General features: G+C 35.0%; 1 protein-coding gene and 1 long non-coding RNA gene across 2 annotated transcripts in view; one reads left to right on the top strand and one right to left on the bottom strand.

The window, feature by feature from the left end:
- Nucleotides 1-4,927: 4,927 nt before the first annotated feature.
- LOC132706907 (uncharacterized) lies at nucleotides 4,928-6,286 on the bottom strand. The gene is made up of 4 exons (XR_009619669.1): nucleotides 6,151-6,286; nucleotides 5,792-5,951; nucleotides 5,429-5,702; nucleotides 4,928-5,358 (listed from the first exon to the last, which is right to left on the bottom strand). It is a non-coding gene; the product is annotated as an uncharacterized LOC132706907 (long non-coding RNA).
- An 88-nt stretch (nucleotides 6,287-6,374) lies between these two features.
- LOC132706905 (sodium-dependent nutrient amino acid transporter 1) overlaps nucleotides 6,375-22,615 on the top strand; it is a 107,811-nt gene continuing 91,570 nt past the window's right edge. Inside the window, exon 1 of the mRNA XM_060678489.1 lies at nucleotides 6,375-6,600. Within this exon, the coding sequence (XP_060534472.1) occupies nucleotides 6,544-6,600 (57 nt within the window). The 5' untranslated portion in view covers nucleotides 6,375-6,543. The remainder of the gene's footprint in view (nucleotides 6,601-22,615) is intronic.

The raw sequence follows: 22,615 nt of genomic DNA, 5'->3' as shown, positions 1-22,615 counted from the left end.
CTCTCAAGTAGAAATTAGAAACATAATTAAGAATATTAAAAATAAAAAGAGTAAAGTAAATGCAAAATAAAATAAGGCATCGCAGTAACTATAGGGGGATAATATGAGCGAGCCTTACAGGAAAAAACCTTCAAAAGTCCCGCAACTACAACTAGAGCAATCTCAAAGCGGATTCAGCAATGGAAGAACCATAAACGCCCACATCTTCAGTATCAAGCAAATTATGGAAAAAGTACAAAACAAACTTCCAAAGTATGAAGGAGAGTTTGATAGAGCGTAGCGTGGTTTCGTCAGAACCCACAACATGCAATCAGCATACTTGCCAGTGAACGAGGGCGTTGGGCGGGAAGCGTTTTAAGTCCGCTACTATTTAATTTAGTCATGGATAATGCAATAAAAAAAAACAAGAACCGGTACATCCGCTTTCTTAGTAGATACGCGAGTGTACGTTTACGTGGGGTCGTATTGGCATGAAATGAAAGAGAACCTAAGAAGAACCTGGAAATCTGGAACAACAGGCTAAATGAAAAAAAACTTAAAATCTATAAAGAAAAAATAAAAATTAAGGTTACATCCAAAACAAATAAAATTCTGAACATCGAATGAAATAAATAACGAATAGAGCAAGTTGAAGTTTTTAAATATCTGGGAGTACAACTTAATAACAACAGATACCACCAAACAGAACTGTATGCGGGAATAGATAGAGCCTCAAGACTATTTCACTTTTTAATCAAGCTTCAAAAGAAAGAGGGAAATAGCAACTAAAACCAATATAACTATATACTAGACAATATTCACCTCAATTTTAACATTTGGATGTGAAAACTGGGTACTGACCCAAAAGGCAAAAAGTAAGATTCAAAGAATGGAGACGAAGTACCTACGAAATGTCTTAGGTATCAGAAGGAGAGACAGAATGCGAAATGTCGCGATCAGAGAGATTAAAAGTACAACCAGTTCTGAAACATATTGGGAAATGCCAACTATGCTGATATGGATACCAAAAAATAATGGAAAAGAGTCAAAGAAATAGAGGAAGACCAACGTGGGATCAGAACATATCGAATATACTAAGAGAAGAAGGACTGGGGATAATGGAAGCAGCTAAAATGGCACACTAATAAGCTCTTTACTATCTAACCGAGTTCAGAGAGTATTCTATGGTAATAAATATTCTGAACCGCTCTTTGTTCGACTGGAGGTACCACAGAGTAGCATTTTGGCTCCCTTGTTATATACTATTTATACTTTTGCAGTCAGATCTCATCTCAACTCATTTTCTGTTAGTAAAATTAAAGCCGAAATTTTGGTTAACGCAGACCTATATTTTATAAAACCGCCTCTGATCATCTGTTTCAGCTTAATCCAACTAAATCGTCAGTCTTCAGCAGTGACTTCCAGACATTTGAATTAAAAAATATGCTTATATAACTGAACGACACGCCTCTACTGTAGTCACCTACAGGCAAAAGTTTAGGTTTGATATTCGATTCTAAGTTGCGTTTCAGGGATCACCTCACAACAAAACTAAAAACAGCGTATGCAAATGTAAAACTAATTTACTATAATATATGTTGCATTTAATTAATTAAAATTAAGTTTCGGTCGGAGGTAAATATATTAAATCTAAGACAAAACTACAGATTCTGACTGCAGCGACACCAAAAAGAAATATTCAAAAGATCCTTTTCGTACGACATCGCACATATGGTAAACTCAATAAGATTCTTCGACACAACAGCACCAATGAACACATTGAAGCAAATGTACAAAATATCTCAAGGATCTCAATAATCAGATCCGCTATAATTCAGATGCGTTTTTACACCCTACTTCCGTCCATTCCCACCCTTTTCTTCTGTGACAGATACAAGCAATCCAATTTCCAGTTTATGCTGTGTGTATCCTAGAGAAGCATCCGCCACTGGAATCTATATTTCAAGAATTTTTGTCATATAGGTTATACCTATACAGGCTTGAACAGTATCTGGTTCATCCAAATGTCTGAAACTGTCATTTAAAAGAAAGTCTTTTGTTGGCCATGTTCTATATTCTTGAGACGACAATAAATGTATTATTATTATGTAGCAAAAATACATTGTAACGTATCCTATGGCTCCAACCAAACAGGACGTCACGCGGAAGGTCAATCAAGATGACGACCACTCATTGCGTACGCTCGGTCAGTGGTCATCGGCCAAACTGAGTTGTCTCAAGAGACGGAGGCACCAGATGACGACGGCCTTCTGCATGTTCAGCCGATGCGCGGCATGCCAGTATTAATACCAACAAGAATGTGTCTCTCATCCCCCCCAAACCGCCGACGATTAAGACCAGAAAATGAACTGTGCATTCGGCATATAACCTGCGAAACTTGCCAACAAGCTCTAAATATTTCGCTCGCTTTTCCCTTTCTTTGAATTCAATGTTGGTTTTTGTTGGAGCAAAGAAGTCTATGACAACCATCGAGTTACTTCGCTCATCCAACAGAACTATGTCCGGCTTATTAGCCTGGAGTCGGGTTAGCGGGGAAAGTATAATTCCAGTAGATGCGGCAGTTGTTTTCCACTACTGTTTCAATATCTTGGAACGTATGGGAGCACTGGTGTTTCATCTATACCGTAGGAATGCCTTAAGTGATAGCAAAGCACCCGAAGAGAAGCGTTATGCTGGTAGATGTAGCTCGAAACAGCGTGTACCGGGCAAGCTGATAGTAAATGCATAACCGCCTCGAGATGTTGACGGCAGGTCCTGCAGCTAATGCGAGGGAGTTAATTACTCGATCCTGGCAGGCAAGCAAAAATTCCTCACTTTCAGACTTAAGGCCAGCAGATCTTAGGAACCCGAAAGTGAGTCTCCTAAACAGGTCCAAAGTCTGGAGGTAAGTGTAGAACAATTACGGCTTACTAACGTGGTCTTATGGGGCTTTTGCAGTTCCGTCCTCTTAATTTGGGATTTTAGGACATCCGGATCAAGCTTAGTAAGTGCTGGTTATCTGCATCAAATGTGAAGGTGCTAAACGGTCTGCCGCTTGACCCGCTGCTTTAATGAGGAATGCTCCCACATTGCCAGCTTCATGATCCCTCACGAGTCTCAAAAGTGGGTCCAAGCTCAATAGTTTGGCGTCAATATACTCCAGACTTAGAAATCTCCTCCTCGTTGACCTCATGGAAGGTATATTCGAGAAACGGATGAGCGGGGATGAATGCTACCATTGAGATGTATCATCTTACACGTGATCACATCCAGATTTCGCAACTCTTCTCGTCTCCACTTCACCACCTCGAAGGAATAGAGAAGCACCGGTACCGCAAGCACATTCGCAGCGGTCACTTTATTGATACCGGAAAGTTCCGATTGCCATATCTTCTATAGACGCTACCTATACCTACTTCTTTAGAGTTGTTTTCACATTCACGATGTCTTGTGCTCGATGTTGGTCGACTCCGAGATACCTATATGGTTCCTTGTTTTCAAGGTATCGCTCCGTCAGACAGTTGCTCGTTTTCTGGATGGTTTCCGTAGCGCCCCTTCTGTAATGTCAATACGGCACACTTATCGAGGCCAAACTCCATAGCTATCTCTCTGGACTATTCTTGGACCACCTTTACAGACTGTCGTAGGTCTCTTTGACTAGGAGCGTAAAGCTTCAAGTCATCCATGTAAAAAGGGTGAGTGACTTTATGCGTTCTATTTCCCGGTGGTCCACAATGATAGCCACGAGTCTTGCGAAGGAACACTGAAATAGGGAGCAACGAGATGCGGAAGAGCAATGGGCTCACAGAATCGCCCCTCCTAAAAATTAGTGTACGAATGTTGCATCAGAGGGTTTTTGGTAGTCGATCGGTAAGTATTGAACCGAATATTGTGTAATACACCTATCTATCAGTAAATTCTCCTTGCAGCTTTCAGTTTTTTTTCTTCCGCCACGCTTTTCTCCAATGCCGTTCACGACCGGCTCAATCGCACTCAACAGTCGAGAATATAGAACCCCCGTGTAAAGATAACTGGTATTGAAGCAAATAATCGGTCGGTAATTCTGGGGGTCGCTCGAACTGCCCTTTTTCGGGGTTTAAGTTGTTTCGAAAATTGAAAATTCTTGCTAGATGTTGATGGGTGATGGAGAATTTCTTCCACCAAAAGTTGTTAATCCCATCTAAGTCAGGTGTAGAATGATTTCTGACACCTTCAGGGCTTTTCACTTCCTCCATCGAGACTCGTGTGCTGTTATACATGTTTTGACAATAGTTTCTGAAGTTGATCAGTGCGGGAGGGTCTATTTGTAATGGTGTCGCTACCTCATAGATTTTGCTCTAGAAATTCTCTACTTATGACACTGGTGGCGGTTCGTCTATATTAGGTGCAGGGTCTTGGAATAGGCTAGAGGGGTTTGTTCTGAAAATGTGGTTATCTCTGAAGCGCTGCTTATTATTATTATTATTATTACTAACTTGTGCGCTATTCGCTGCTCTCCAGCAGCGGATCCTTTAATTCCAATCTAGTGAACAAAATTGTGAGAGACTATTCCCACGCACTGTGTGCTCCTTTATGCAACATTTTTAACCTGATACTTGAAACGGGTGTTTATCCAGAACCTTGGAAAATTGTCAAAGTTTATCCTCTTCTCAAAAAAAGTGATCCTTCTGTAATTGAAAACTACCGACCTATTTCGATCTTGTGCAATTTTTCTAAAATATTTAAGATTATATTAAATAAATTTATTTTTGCTCAAATTAGAAATAAACTATCTACGCAACATGGTTTTTATGCGAAAAGATCATGTATCACCAACTTATACTCCCTGTCTTCGTATGTCTGTGACTCACTGAACAAGCAAGGTCAAGTTGACGTTATATATACTGATTTCCACAAAGCGTTTGACCAGATAGATCATCACTTACTGATCGAAAAAGCGTCTCAAAAATTTGGTTTCTCCGATTCGCTGATTACAGTGTTGAGGTCCCCTATCTGATGAATTGTTTGTTGAGATTGAGGGGTATGCATCAGTTCCTTTTATTCCAACTTCTGATGTGCCTCAAGGTTCCAATCTTCTGCTCAATATATTAACCATCTGCGACAAGCTTGCCTATGCGGATGACCTAAAACTATATGAATGCATTGAAACCGGCACGGACTGCATGACCCTCCAGGACAATATCAATATTGTCAGTCAGTGGTGTCCTAAAAATAAATTGCATCTTAACATCAGCAAGTGTAATGTGGTATCTTACCACCGCACAAAAACTAGCATAGTCTTTAATTACAATATGGATGGTACTATCCTGACTAGACTTGCCACTGTGACGGATCTGGGGATTTTACTTGACCAGACGTTCTCTTTTGTACCTCACATGACTAAAATGCAATGCCACGCAATGCAAATTTTAGGATTCGTAGCTCAGCTACTGTTAAATTGTTATTTAACTGTTACGTTAGGTCCAAGCTTGACTATGGCTCGCTGGTACGGTCACGAATCTATAACTGCAGAGTAGAGTAGGTTACCGAAGTATCTAATGTTCAGGTAGGACGGTTCCTATCCCGAGAGGGGAGCTGATCATGATCTTCTCCTGAGAAGGTTCGCTGTACTGTCTCTGAGCTTGCGCAGGGACTGGCAATCTGTTTCATTTCTCTGTAAGTTAGTTCATTATGGAGTGGATTGTCCGTTTCTTCCGGGACAATTACGCTTTCATATACCATGACTGGAAGGGAGACATCAATCAACTTTCTTACCGCAGTTACCCATTTCCAATATCCATTTTGAAAACCCTATTTACAATATGTGTGCTACCTTCAACAAACTATCATCGCACTGCGATTTATATCGGCAACTTCGATTGGTGTCGGGTTATCCGTACCGATAAGTCTTATACTCTTCTTTCTCCTTCTTTCCTTTTTTTTTAGTTATAAAATTAGTAGATTTAAGATTAGTTTTTACGTCCCCTGGTCCCCTGTTGGAAAGTGCTATTATTATTATATATTTTTGTACCTTGTAGGTAAAATAAAAAAGTTAACTACGCTTTAAAAAAAACGGAATTTAATGGACCATAGAGTTGGTTGAACCGCATAAAAGCCATTTAGCCATTAAGCCAAATCGTGTTATCTGTGAAAGCACTATACGGCCGGGTCCTTTAAAAACCTCGGACGCACCTTGGCGTGGCGTGTCGATTTACAAATCCGAATCGTTATGGGAAGCGGCGACGCGGGCGGGCCGTTTGGGGCCCCCTTTCTCATCGATCAAGCGACGTTAAAGTATCGGCAGCCGGGCCGCGCAGCACTTTCACGCGCCACCGCGATCGTCGCTTATTAATAATTATACCTGTACAAGGTAAAACTGATAATTTGTAATCGCGTTATCAGACGCGAAGCGCTCGCTGACGAACGCACTACGATCCGGTCCTGCGAACGGGCAGCGTCGACCTTTCGAGCGGGAAAATAAGAGGAAAAATGCTCGCAAAAAGGTTCGCGTTGGGTGCGTCGAGTGCGTCGCGTTGTTTGGCAAACGATTCGAATTAGTGGCGGTGCAGTTGAAAGCGAAACGAGATGAAGGAAAAGTGGAATAAGAACGGCGCGGAGCCTAGGCTCAGCGACGGTCAACCGGTAAGTTGGCACGTGCAAGCTCTACCGGAGCGTTTCGCCGGATGAATGAAAGTGAAGTAACGGTACTATGCAGTCGCGATAACATAGCGACGTGATACGTAGTCGCGTGAGCGTTGCGTTAAATAAAAAAAAAAAACGTGCTCATACTGGGTGGCTCGCGATAACAGCTCAAATTTCTTCTTCGGGTGCTATTCAAGGTCGCAGTGTGAAGACTTTGAAAGTCTTGTATGCCTGTCCGCTTTTTAACGTCCCAGGCTCAATTTTAGCACGTGTTCTCTTCATTATTTTCACAACAAAATTCTTAGATTTTCTCTCAAAGGACAATCATATGCTGATGACAAGCATGTTTTTGACCCCTCTGGGTTGCAGCTTGAGAGCCAAAATATCAAAAGTGACCTTGAACGAATTGACAGAATTTGCAGAGATCACGGTTTGCTTTTAAACCCAAAAAAATCTCCTGTAATGTTTTTTGGTCGGACGGTGGTCTTGCCTCTTGAAGTAATTATAAAAATAAATAATATTACTCTTCCAATTCAAAACGAGGCAAAAAATTTGGGGTTACTATTAAATACAAAACTTTGCTTTAAAAAGCATATCTCGACTTGGCCGTTTAAAAGGGTTGTATAGCTCAAGGCATATTCTAACTCGAAATCTTAAAAAAACCTTATGCGATGCTCTTGTTCTCTACGTGTTTAATTACTATGATGTCGTATATGGGCCTTGTTTGACAGCTAATTCGTCACAACGTATTAGAAAGATTCAAAAATGTTGCCTGAGGTTTATTTACGGCATCAGTCGCGGAAGACCTATGCCGAAGCGGGTTGGACGAATATGAAGACGCGGCGCTTGATCGCTGTTGTCTTTATTTCAACGCCTTTGAGTATCTATAACCTAGTTCAAGATCAAGGTGACATTTTTATTTGCAATAAATCAAGCACACTTTTCTTACAACAAAATAGATATTTTTGTAAGACTATTTCAACTATTTTAGTGTCTTCTCTAATTTATTCAATCTACTATATTTTTGTTATATGTCTGACTCTTCTTTATGATAGTGAAAATAAAAAAACAATTGAAAGTAGGATTTAGGAAAAAATGAGGAAAATGTTCTTTTTAACTGAAACACTCTGTATATTTGGACTCTAACGTTCGTAATTCACCAAACGGAACAAAAAGTCATACGCAATATAAGATTTAAAAAAAATGAAAACAAAAACATCGAGAAGTTACAGAACGCAGGAAAAATCAAACCACTGTGCGCTGCTAGAATTCTTTAAAAATTTGTGGTACTTACAGAACTTCAGCCTCGACTTTACCTAATAGTTTTTTTATTTACGTTTAGGTTTTTCTTTCTGTGTTATATAATTAAGTGGGTACTTAACGAAATTGTAAATATTAATTTATATATATATATATATATATATATATATATATATATATATATATATATATATATATATATATATATATATATATATATATATATATATATATATATATATATATATATATATATATATATATATATATATATATATATATATATATATATATATATATATATATATATATATATATATATATATATATATATATATATATATATATATATATATATATATATATATATATATATATATATATATATATATATATATATTCTCACGTATTGATTCACGGATGGAAAAATGTGATGACACTATATTCCGGGATATCATCTGTTCGCTCGTTGAACTCCGACTGGAATCCTGCATCCGACTGGAATCCTGCAAATCTTGCATCCGACTGGAATCCTGCAGACGTTTCGCCAAAATCTCACTTGGCATCTTCAATGCTCGCGCTCCGAGTGTTCGAAGTGTTTTCGGAGCGCGAGCATTGAAGATGCCAAGTGAGATTTTGGCGAAACGTCTGCAGGATTCCAGTCGGATGCAGGATTTGCAGGATTCCAGTCGGATGCAGGATTCCAGTCGGAGTTCAACGAGCGAACGGATGATATCCCGGAGTATAGTGTCATCACATTTTTCCATCCGTGAATCAATACGTGAGAATATATATATATATATATATATATATATATATATATATATATATATATATATATATATATATATATATAGAGAGAGAGAGAGGGGGAGAGAGAGAGAGAGATTCAATCAGTTAAGAGACATTCCTGAAAGGTTACTAAATGCAAGACTTCATATAATTAGAGTTTATGAGAAATGTGTTCAGGAAAATGGTGGTCACATACAGTGTGTCATTTTTGCTGATTTGTCAAAAACGAGTGGACTAAAATATAAAGTGAGTTACATCACTGCAATCGGAATAAGATATTCTATTAAACACATATATAACATACAGGGTGTTCCATTAAAAAAATATATTCTGTAGGCTTAAATGTCAGAAAATTGATAGTGTCATCTCCGCTAGCTCTAATCCCATGACAATAAAACAATATGATACTTAAGGGTTGAAGGTGTAATTTATCGAATAGTTTCTTTCAACAAGAATTGCATAGAGAATTTTTTTAAATTCAATCAGAAGGGGGTTGAAAAAACGTGACTTTCTAAATTTAAGACTTGGTTTTTTTAACCCGTGGTTTTCTGTATCTCTAACTGGTGCCGAATCATGTACCGGAATGCTAAAATGCTGCCAGTCCAATGCCGGATGTATCGCGACCATGATAGCTTCTTGTGTCCTGTCTCCCTCTTTCTTCGACTTTGCCTTGTAAAATTAAGCGCTCAGTACGTATCAGTACCCCAGATAAAAAATTTGTCTCTTTTTGAAAAATAACTCAAGCTCCTCAAGATTTCTTAACGATCCACGTTTCCACATTACATAAAAGAACTGACCACACATAACACGTTCACACGAAGCAATTCGAAATAATAAATCAGTGGATTCGATTTATTATTTGAAGAAATTGCAAATATTTGCAATTATTAACCTGATTGTGGTTTTCAACAGCAGAGAATTAATTTTTAAGTTAAACTTATTTTTGCACTTTTTAAAATCATAGCATAGTATAGCATACCACTATCGTACTAAAAAACAATCGGCATCGAACCTTTTGCGTCCCGTCTAGTTCTCGCATTCGCTTACCCTATCTCTAGGAAGGGTTTCGGAAATATTAATTTCGTTACGAGGCGACCTACATCTCCTTGGACTAGTTTTTTTAATTTGCAACACCAATTATTCGATGTTCGGTGGTAGAATGCCGCGTTTTTATTTTATTTAATAATATTATCCTTTCGTGTCCAAACGTTTCGGTTTTCTTACGCTTATCGCCGTAATAGTAGTTGAACTGTGCACTTTTACCTTGTAAGAATCTATTCAGAAACCTTTGGAGAAGTTTGATCATAAAATTGATTAAATCAGTTGGTTGGTTTTATTCAATCTTTCAACTTGGGAAATGGTCCTTCGAAGAAGAAATTGGAAATCAACTGTTTGTGTTAATTCATACAAACCTATTCTACGTTTTTTTGGTTCATTCGAAATTGTTTCGGTGGGACATCATTTCTACCAACGACCATAACTTTTGTTTATTTTAAAACCTGATTGCTCGAATTGTTTAACCGCGTTTAGGAGCGTCTGAAATGGTTCGCATTGTTAACCAGGATTACAGGCATCATCAGTGTGTCTTATATTATTAATGGGAGTGCCGTTTACTTTAATATCTAGTTCACTCGCCGGAATTGCTTCACCAAATGCCTTTTCCACACGCAGGTTCAAGAGCATGGGAGAAAGGCTCCAGCTCTGCAATCTAACTTCTTGGAAAAGCTTCCAGAAAACCGCTAACAGTGCAATATACTTAGAGACAAATAGTTAATTGTGTAACAATGACTCAACAACCAACTGTTATTCAAGGACATATTTAGATCCTCAAATCTGAAGGTTTCGGTCACTAAATTTGAGTACCTGATTCTTCACGCCTCCTGGTATGCGTGCATCTTATGCATATAGTAGTTGACGCTGCAGTGTCCGGTGTACATCCCTAAGAGACTTTTCAGATTTGATTTGATTTGACCTATTGGTGGCGTCTCTTTCCTCGCTAGGAGGTTGGCTTTTTGGCTACTTTCAAGTTCGCTTCGCCCTTGTATTTACGGCAGTGTTACCTCATGACGTCATTATTATGAGTTCTCCTCCGCACCATTTGTTTTTAATATTCAAAATTGCTGTGGTAGATACACTCTCCTTTGTTTTTATCTCGTTCTATGATAACCATGCTGTCTGATAATCTAAACAGAACTGCTTTCTCCAAGAGTCGTCCATTAGTAGTGTCCATCGAAAAGGGGATACAGCCGGCCTTGAAGACATCACGCATCGGCGGACCGCAATGGAGTGATTAATAAACGAGTGATTGAAGAAGTTTGTTAACATGTTTCATACTACAGCTAGTTGGGTACATTTGTACCAAACAGCACAAATACATTCACCTGTGACGTCAGAACTGACAAAGGTCAAACATGGTTAAAATCTACCGCTGATCGTATCATAAAAAAATTAATACCACTCTGCCTTCTATATAGAAAATAGCAGTATGAATTTTTTAAGATCATCATTCCAAACAAGAATTAGAAATACATACATATTTACCTACAAAATATACGCTTAACCATCAATATGTACGAAGAGTACCGGAATACTAAATTTACTAATACTAAGTTTACATAATCGTGCAATAAAATTTGTGAAATCAAACTTAATAAATATTATTTTAAAATTAGTATATATTTACATATTTATTTATATAATCATATTTATATTTACTTTATGTATTCTAGGTAACGCAAATACATACTGTTTAGTTTTCAATAGTCCGGACGTTAAACTTTGAATTCTAACAGGCACACCGTATATTTTTTTGTATTTTTGGATTGAGTTGGATTTTAATTTAATATTAAATTAATATTAATCTCGACGACTATAAACACAATAAATACATTTTCCTGATGACGAGCGATGGTGAGAACTATTCTAAATGGAACTTTTCCTTCCTTGTTTAAGGGCAAAAGAATTAAATTTAATGAATTTATAATATTTAAGGATACGTTGTTTTTTCAAAAAGCACCATAGTAAGAACAAAGACTTTTCTTGCAACACTTTGCACTAAACGTTTTGAAACCCCGTTAAAAAAGATACTCGCAGGAAAGGAAAAAAACACATTTTTATAAAATTACGTAGGAGGCTTTGATTCTGCACAGCGTCATAGTTACAAATTGTGTCAGTTGATACATTTCTAACTGGTATACAATTTTTAGATACCATAGATAAGAATTTATACAGTCATATAATGTTCAATGCTCATGTTAGTTGCTTTCAGAGCATCCCAAAAGCAAAAACGTTTTTACCACAATAAAACACTTTCAACGATCCAAAATGTACAAAAAAAGGGTAAATCCCGTAAATTAAAAACAAACGCGAAAAGCAAGTCACGAGACCCAAGACAACACTAAACTTTACCTTTGGAAATTTTACTTTATTTTTCTTTTGACAAGGCTGAATTTTCTAAAGAATGAAAACTGCTTTACAGGTATAAATAAAAACTGGCGAGCACTCCCATAATTATTACTGGCCATTCAAAAATGCGCAATTTTAAGGTGATTCAGAATGCCATCTGTTGAGTTCACCTAACTAGGAATCGTTATTAGAAATTTCCCAATTTTTCAAACTCCAATGCAGTGATAACAATTCGTGATTATTATGCCCGATTTGATGCATGTATTGTTTGGGGACTATATCTATACCAACTTTAATTAACAAACTTACCGAACTAAAACTCCATCCAGTGCGGGGCGACTGAACATTGATCGTGATCTCCATAATTCTGCAGATAATAATGATTCACAACTTCATTACACAAAAAAACACAAATTATCCTGCTATTTCTGCAACTTCAAAACGTCATTTTATTTATCACACACCATCAACAACTATTTACTATTTAGTTTTTTAATTGCAGACGTTCGAAAACCATAAATACAGTACATCTTGTATAATAAATTTTGGTGAGTTGTGCTCTTCCCTACGGCGGCGCCGCCGCCTACGTCCAAGACCGTTAAACTCAGAGAGCATAGCTATAACCGTCAGCGTCTGTTGCTGCAGTGACGTCACTGATCCTTCGAAACAAATTTCATGCGTTGTTTGTAGACGAGGAAAATATAGTTTTTATACAGTTGTTTTGGCTCTTAATGCAACAAATTTCGACAAAACCAATAGAAGACAGAAAACAAGTATTTGTTCCGTGACTATGTCTCCACAAAGATTTTGTTTTTACGACATTGAGGTGTATAAATAGAGACATAAAGAAAAATTAATATGTCTGTTAATAGACAACTTTAAGAAAAGGCAAGTCACCATTTTAAAATTACCTTAAAATTATTATTTATAAAAATTGATAACGAAATTATTCCATACATAACATTTAACAAAATGCCGCTTATGCAAATTAAAACCTATCTTCTTATCCGCAGCTTGTTAAGTTTATGAATAAATTAAAACAAACAAGTCGGAAGTAGTTTGCTAAGTACGGCAGTACCGTGGACTTTGTTTTCAAATATTTACTCAAACAAACACTGAATTACGCATCACCACTGTGCAATTAAGATTATTTGAAAAGATCTGTCTGATCCCCAAATATCGTCTCACAATTCGTCTTTGAAACTTTCAACGATCCTAAATTTGTTGTTTTTTAGAATTACAGGACGTTCCGTTTTCAATTGTAGCATTGAACTAATATGTTTTATATTTTTTGGCACGTTGCCTAGGTGATTGACCGAACCAAATGTTTAGTTTTGTTGGCCTTGTCGGTAATTTTTCACTTATAGTTACCGCGATCGTTTTTTAGCCATGCATATAAATTTTGTGTTAAACGGTGACAAATTTAGGAAAAAATAATTGAGGTGCGTTAATAATCAACTTGCGCAAATATAAGCTGCATAGGTACAATGTTTGTTTGTAGCACTATAATAGCAACAACAGATATACCTTATCTCAATAAGTACGACACTGAGGAAAACAAGTTAAACTAAAAGAGTATTTGACTCTAAGTACATATCTTATTTATAGTGTTTTTAAGTACACAGGGTGTTCCGTTGTGCCAGGACAGTAATCAACTTCATTTATAAATTCTAATTGTTCGTTTGAGTATTTTTTGTCATTACATAGCATACGAAATTTTGGATAGTTCTTTAGAAAAATGAATTCTTCCTTTTTTTTTTTCTGAAAAACAGGTCTTTCGAAAAATGTGTTTTTTTACACTGAAAACCCAAAATTGGGAAATTTCATTCTGGATCCAAGGAAGTGAGTGGTTAAAGTAGATAGTTTAGAAGTTATGGCCAATTTTACTCACCAACTCGTCTATTTTACTTTTAATTTAAAAAATTATCTCAACAGGACTTTTAGACAAGACTTTTTTATAAATGACAAATGAAAATCTTGTAAAAGAAATTAAGAAACAGGGAAGGAGAAGTGTTTGTATGGTGTGACATTCTACATGGTCAAATAGGCCCAGTATTTTATGATTTTGTTCTGATTGGTGAGAGATATTTAAATTTGTTGTAGAACTATATGTTTTCTTTAATTGAATACCTGCCAGACGATCTTTAAGAAGAGATTGTTTTTCAACAAGATAGTGCACCATATCATACCTTAGTGCCTGTTAGAAATTGTTAAAATCAACGTTTTCCATTTTGGATTGGTTGGATTAAGAGGTGGAAAGACTTAATGCAACAAACGCGGTATTTGTATTGCCAAACATGGGGGTTATCCCAAACCCAATAAAAGTGCTAAACAAAAAACAAGAGTTTTTTAGGAACAACATTTTTTTGATAGTCACGTGACCACCCTGTATAACATATTTTTGCTATAGATAGGTCAAAACATTTATTAATTAACCGCTTCCATGCATCCATAATAAAAATTGCGAATTTGAGTTTTCAAATGTTTTTCCAAACACCTGTTCTTCCGCAAAAATATCCAAAAGTTTATTTTTCTCAAAGATTACTCAACATTACGCATGCTATGTAATGACAACAAAGTCTGAAAATCAAACGAATAATTAGAATTTTTAAAAATATTCATAGCATTCCATTTAAAAAAATAAAATACAGTCCTGTCACAGCGTTTTTCACAGAAAGAATTAATGAAGTTAAAACAGTCTCCGCTTTAATAATAATAATATTAAAGGTGGATACATAAAAATAAGAGAGAATAATAAACAGAACTATACTTTGGTTAATTATCTTTAGATACTAGAATGATTATGAAGTAAATGTTTATAATTTTTCCTAAAAGATGTTGGCAGCATTATTTTTATTTTAGTAGAAACAGCATTATTCAATTTGATCAAAGTGATTATTTATTAAAAAAAATATTCAATGTAACATGTGAACCATCAAACTACAAATTAAAATTATTATTTAAAACGCGTCAAAGTTGAGGATTGTTATTATTATGACTATTGTCATTATTTATGGGCGGCATCAGGAAGGCTAATAAATTCGTCCACAATCTACCGACACGTATCCAATCAGTTCACGAGAGAGTGTACTAATTGCATCGTAAGCAATTAGCCTTAAATTCCGCCGTAATGTTGATAATTTTACACTTTCTCATTATCCGGTATGCGAGTACCTACTTATAATATACTTACAATCGCATTAAAGGTGTCCCTACCTACGAAAGGGAATTTCTCGAAGTGATCTTGATGTATAATAATAATAATAATAATACCTCTTCGTTAGTTGCATTATACAACTTAAAACATGTATCGACCTAACAACAAACTTCAATAATGCAATCTCCATAGAGGTTTGAATTGAAAATTTGAAAAATTGAAAATTAATATAACATGAAAAGTTAGTTGACGAATACTACGAATATTTTGCATTTATGCAACTGAAGGCCAACAAAAATTAAACATCAGCTACAGCCGAATTTTGCGATCATATGCGGATTCGTTAAAATTACAGGCATTAATGACAATGCTCTTTAAATTAATTGAATAGCCGCAAGCTGACCTGGATAAACTGCAGCGTGATACGTTAACTAATTATAGAATGGGGCATAAAAAATCGGCATTCGAAAAAGACCCAGGAATATCCATCATAAAACAAATGAATGCACTATTCTCAAGCCTTTGAAATTACGTTCTGAAAAAAAGTTCAAAATGTTTCTAGTAATATGTAGAGAAACGTTATTGACTTTGGAGAATACCAAACTGGATCTGCATGGAGCGAAGCAAACATACAACATATTAATCGACGATTGGAGGCATAAACAACTACATGGCATACACCAGAGCAATTTAATTCAGGACAACGTAGACAAGATATCATCTAATAACGGCGAAACAATTGGACTGATGATGACCATCCCAGAATTATATCTACATAATGACTATGGAATTAAATTATTGATGATGGAATTCATCAGAAAGAAAGGTGGTCCTATAATTCGATCACTCAAAATTCCATACCAGACGTTCACACTTAATCGAGGATTCACTGGCGACAAATAATGCATTTTATGAGAATTGACTCCTGCATTGCTCGAGATAAAAAATTGAGATCCTCATCTATTCCTGGCAAATGAGACGCGTTATTTCTTTCATGGTTTTCTACTTACTACTGAATATAATTAATAAACAGTTTGTCTTTAACAACATTGATGAGTGACTACACCTAATTTTTCATAAAAAAAGTGAGAATATCCAATATCTAAAACAGATAAGGTAATCACATAATAACGTCTATGGTATTGTAAAAAACTAATGTAAACTGAGATAAACAACAATCAAAAAACGACATGTCAAAATACCGCATCAGAAAATTGAGACCAAGTGCCACCAGCTTGTGAGAGAATCAGTTCTTTATTATAATGATGATAATACAAACCGAAAGACATATTGGAAACTTTTTAAATTATATTGCATTTGAGAGATCTCAAAATTCAAATAAACAAGGCGAAGGCAATACCATGATCAACTACACAAAACTTTTATGGAACAAAAGTACATAGAACTCGAAGAAGAAACAAAGCAGGTATGGAAAATACACCTTCAAAACTAAAAGAAATACAAAAACCAAAAAAAAAATTGTTTAAGTGATACCCGGAAGAATGATATCGACATGGAAAATCGCAGAAAAATATTTTCTAATAAATACTGACCTGGACCACCTGATCAAAAAAGAACTTAGTTATTTGGTAGTTTTGCATGGAAGGTTTTCCGGGAGTTTAAAAAATGGGTAACGGGTCTTATTGGGTCATAATGGGTTTCGTACCTGTGCCGCTCTCCAAAAAAGATAATATTTCGAGACATTTTTTAAAGTACAGGCTTAGTCTCCGGTAATTTGGTAAGCAACGTCTGCTCAAGCCAGTTACTTCGTTAGAGCGCCGTAAACCTATTAAAAAATCAATATTAATTTTTCTTAGACTTTGTAGACACATTAGAAATGAATAAAATTTTCTTCTGAGATTAAAACTCCAAATCTCGTATTACCTCTCGTATTACTATTTTGTGCTATTAACACGCCTACAAATAATCTAGATCTATCTCTGGCACGTTTTTATTTAAAGAGTTTTGTCCGCTAAGACTGTTTCACCGAGGTATTTGAAATGGTTGCCTACTTTTGCTAGCAGCGAAAGCACCGACACCAATCAATTTAAGTAATTAAAATATGTTATTTTAGGTTTATGTTTTATGCTCTTTTAAATTCTAAACAAATCGGCATTTCATAACAATCGGCGTCCAATGGTTTAAACGGTTATTTGAAACTATTACATAAAAATTCGTCTCATTCTTGCTTAACGAATGAAAAGTGAGAGTGAGGAAAATTTATTACCGGAAGGATTTTTCGATTCGATTGTGTGCCGTACTTATTAGGTCGGCATTCTTGCGACTTTATTTGTTGCGCAAATATTAATAAGATGACATTCAAGACCGGTCAATTAAGGAAGCCACCTAGGGGCCCTTTCCACATTCTTATACAAAGCTTATACAAAACTCAATCCGTTGCACGTCACTAACCAGAAAACTAGCCGGGTTGCCAAGTCGTGACGGAAATCTGAAAATCTTCTCTTTTTTTAACAATAAAGAATTATTGAAATTGTGTTATTAGGTCAATAGTATAATAGTTGAATCTGAAAATCTACGTATATTTTGGAAGTCAAAATAGTTTCAAATATGTTTTATCAAAGTTTTGTGATGCTCGTATTTATTTTAGGCACCTTAAAACAGCTTCACTATACATGTTGCACTTAAAGCAATTTAGATGTATTGAATTGCTTGGCAAATATCTATATATCTAAAGTCACAAATATATATTTTCTTAAAGAAAATCACTCATATAATACATTTATTGAGTTTTGCAAAAATGCTCCATAAGTTCGAGTTACCTTGAAGTTCTTCAAAAAACTATTTAGCATTTATCCAGAATAAATATCCCAAGTTGTGTGAGATACTTTGACATATTTCTAAAAGAATACTTTAGAACTTTGTTATAAATTAAATTAATTCTAGATAATAATACCCTGGATAACCTTATAATAAATAAGTAGGTTTTATTTTTTACTATCAGTAAACAGTCATAAGTAATCAAAAAATAATAGTGTTGAGATGTCACCAATATCGTTACTGCGTTTTAAGAGACGGTATATTGGGTTATTACACCCCGTGTGTGCATTATAGACATTTGTAATTAAATTAAATTAGTTAAAGAATAGCATTAGAAACAAATACAGTACTGCAGTGAGTACCAGATAAGTCCCAACAGAGGACAGTCAAGCAGATCACTTGTTGGAGGACCCAAGTCAACATTGCGCATGTAGGCACGTCTCTGATGTAACGCGGAGCCTGAATTGGCGGGATGCCTAACCACATTTCATTGTTTGTATTGTGTTTTTTCGGTTTCCGTAGAATTTTAGTGTTTTTTGTCATTTGGATTCATTATTTGTCATCAAAATGCAATGTTCTGTGGCAGCGATTTGATGTTTTGTGTACCTAATGGCGAAAACATTCAAAAGAGTTGGGTGATAGCTTGCAAACGGACAGGCCATAATGATTCGAATGATTTATATTAACATTTCTTTAACACTCACAGATCACTCTAAATGCTAGATTTTTTATTAATTGTTAATAAAATGATACCTAATCCATTATTATAATATCAAAACTTCATTTTAAATACCTACTCCCAAAATATTACTTTGATAATTGCAAATGCCATTAATCAAATTCCCGCTTATTTTTACATTAACTTATAAATCTTATAATGCATTTTATAAAGCAAAACGTAACGCTTTCTTGATATGTTTCTGCATATTTCGTTTCTACAAATCTAATAGCAACTTGCTTCTTACCCTAAACAATTATAATTAACCAACTTTAGCAATTGCACTGTGAACAAGCATTATATCCCATAAGTACATGCGCAGCACAAATTTAAAACGGCGATCTGTCATATCCATATTTTCTATATCATGACCCTAGTCTTAAAACAGCTGGTTGGGATAATAAACAGGGTATTTCCAAAAACATTTTCTCATGACTCAATAGCGTTTTTGCAAACACCAAATTTATTGATTGATAGCCGAATGCCGAATTTGAGGCTATTCGAAAAGCTAACTTCGTTCGTAATCTCGTTACTTGTCCAAGAGCTAGTAGGTTTAAAATAGTTTTTAAATACCGGTTGGCAAGGAATTTGTTTGGGCAAAATAGTTTTACAAAAGAAGCAAATGTCAAGATAGTATAAAAAATAAATTCAAATTATAGGCTTTTTAATACAAATTGGAGTAAATTGTTTGCTAAAACATGGTGATATCTTCAAACCAAGTGTTACATCTTCACCTTTTCGCATTTATAAATAAATGTACTAATAAAACCTCTCTCGGTGGACCTTTTCATTTTTAATATTATCCAATTTGACTGTATCGATATAAGTAAGCTTATTTTTAAAGGTTTATTTATTTTTCAAAGAATGTCAATTGATGCCGTAACCGAGGTTTGTGTTGAAGGTAGGGTTGAAAAAGATAATAACTAAGTATTGGTTACATCCTTTGCAAAGCCACTCTTATTTGCTAGAGATGTTAGTACTTCCTTATTTTTAACTTCACTAAGTATTGGTGATTTGAAACACCCCACATATATAAAGGTAAAGTATGTAAAATTATCGATGAATCACCCTGTATAAAGATACCACTCGAAGTAGGACATCACATTGTTTCGATAGATAGAAGTGGCTGTATTACAAAAATAACTTGAAACATACATCCATCAAATATTAATCTAGCAGAGATTTTTCTACATTTGTATTAATAACAGTGATTTCATTAATTTTATCACAATTTTTGTCGATTTGAATATTTTTTAGGGGAAAGTAGAAACATTTTTTTTTGTTTGATAATAATTAGAAATGCTTCTTCAGTTTTTAGCTTTAAATTGCTCTAAAATATGCCATCTAAAATACACTCCATTTGCCCTTTAATTGGCCACACATCAAGTAAATAAGTCAAAACAGACGCCATAGTTCAGAAAACCATTCTGGTCCTTTAGTTTTTATTAGGAGTTCAAGATAATTTTGAAATTTGAAAGGTTCGAAAAAGGATAAATGTACCTATTCAGTGAATCAACAGTCAGTTTCACCAGAAATGGCGGTAACTTTTAAATTTTAAATCGTTACTTAAAGAGTGCTTGCTCATGTTACCCCATATTGAACAGTTCATAATTTTTGTCCATAAATAATTACTTTACACTATGATCTAAATTTCAGCATTTGGATGAGGTTCTAGTTTCCGTAATTCACGTTAGAAGCATTTACCGAAAAACCACTAAATTTGCGAGTCACCGCATTTTTTCGTGCCAAATACTCAAAATGTTAAACGACAAACGCAGTTTCATGAATAATGGCATTATCGAAATACGAAAGTCTCACTAAAACTTGATTAATAAGGTCATAAGATGTTATATTTTGCAATCGCATAGCTTTAAAAAATATATTTATATCGTCATAAAATCTTTTCGATTTTCTCAAAACTAAAAAATCTCGGGTAAATGCGTTTTTTATTATGACTCCTGAATTCGGTATGTTCAATTTTGACTTAATCGACTTTTAATTTAATTAATTTCTTAATATATTTTAAGTTTTTCAACACTTTTACATTCCTTTACTATTTTTTAAGATAAAGAAAAAAATAATTTAACATTATAAATAGTTGAAATCTATTCTACTACTCTCACAATAATAATTGCTATATTTTCCACGACGTTTCAAAAAAACAATGTCTGCAGCTAATAGTTCTTCCTTTTTCATGTTTTCGTTGAATCGAATACTTTTAATAGTACGTCTTCTAAAAACTCTGGTTTCAAAGCAAATTATAAACTAAACAGCAATTTGGTTCTATCCAGTAACCGCTAGGGAGCCAGTCACAAAATATTCTACTATTATATATTCTATTCTATTCTATTCTATTATTTTAATATTTTCTTTTTAAAATAGTAAAAGTGAATACCATATTTTGTGTGACTCATCATTAAGTATTTCTGATGCTCTTCTTTGCTTCGATTGAAAGGTTGAGAGGTAATAATTTAAATAATATGGTCTTTACAATTCCAATCATGTTGCAACATCTTTCAACATTTCCTTGTGCCGTAAGACTAGATAGATAATGTCCGAGGCAATCACATACATTTAAAACAATGGCTTTTTCGTTCACTGATAAGGGAGAATTATTACACACCATTTTTCATTGGAATGAATGTCGATGACAGTTCATAATAAAATGTTTAATGCGATAATAAAAGTTGAGCATATATCTGTCTGAAATATTGACCAGTTGATATGGTCTTATGGGTTAATTTCTTACCTACGCCTACCTTAGTAATGAATCCCCCATTTTATAGACAATTAAAAAGTCGTTTTTTTGTAAATGAATTGTAGGCGAACAAATTGATATAAAAAATTGTTTTTTTTTTCGTAAAGGGATTTTACTTTCCCTTATATATAAACAAAAGTATACTCAACAAATACGGAATGTTAACAGGTGGCGAAATAAAATCAAACTCGGCAATTCCCATCAACGACTATCAATAAACTCTGCTGGTTTGATTACTCCGCTATCAGATATTGACGATCCATTTTTGTGGGAATTTCGATGAGTCACCAAATAAACTTGTAAGAATACAATAAATTACGTTTTTCCGAATAATGGCCGTCGATAAAACCATCGATTCTATACGCCAGTAACGAATTTATTAATAACATATTTTTTTATAAAAAACTTGTCGACGTGTACAAACGCGATGGACTTTAGCTCGTGAACCTTGTTCTTGGATCGCTGGTCAGGCAATTTTGCCCATTATTTATTTGAAGGATATTCGACCGTGTCTGTTACAAATATACAGGGCGCTTGAAAAAAAATGTGCCAACGTTCGGCTGGATGTTATTCATAAAAAATAGATACAGGTGGTCATATAGTAGAAATCCGCTTGGCGTGGCCATTTTCAACATTATCTTTAGTGTTAATTTTTTAGAACTAAGTTTATTTAATAATAATAATAATAAAGGACCTTTATTCGGTTTCGATGGAGATATCTTACAAAAATATATAACTGTGGGGGCAGCATCCAACATAGTTGCTCTCATGCAACCCCCTGAAACGAGTATATGACACAATTTATAAAATAAAATATAGCTTATAAATTATATAGATATTCATTCAAAATGGTAGACACTGCTAGAGTGAATTCAAAAAAGAAATACGTATATACAATTTGATAGTTACTAGTTTTATGATCGGTCTCTATTATGATAAATGTATGGCTTAAGTTTTTGTTTGAATGAAGTTAGCGAGGTGACTGATCTCAGTTGGAGAGGGAGTTTGTTGTAAGCCTCGAAAGCATTGTACGTGAAACTGCGCTGAAACTGTGCTGAAGTATGTTTGGGAACGGTAAACAGCCCCCTATGGCGAGTATTAACCGAATGAATATCTGATCCACGAGTAAGTTTGTCAAAAAGATACG

Source organism: Cylas formicarius, unplaced genomic scaffold (genome assembly GCF_029955315.1).
Source record: "Cylas formicarius isolate icCylForm1 unplaced genomic scaffold, icCylForm1.1 PGA_scaffold_9__14_contigs__length_23061073, whole genome shotgun sequence".
NCBI lineage: Eukaryota > Metazoa > Arthropoda > Insecta > Coleoptera > Brentidae > Cylas > Cylas formicarius.
The sequence above is the reverse complement of the archived record's forward strand: the minus strand, read 5'-3'. Positions and strand labels throughout refer to the sequence as shown.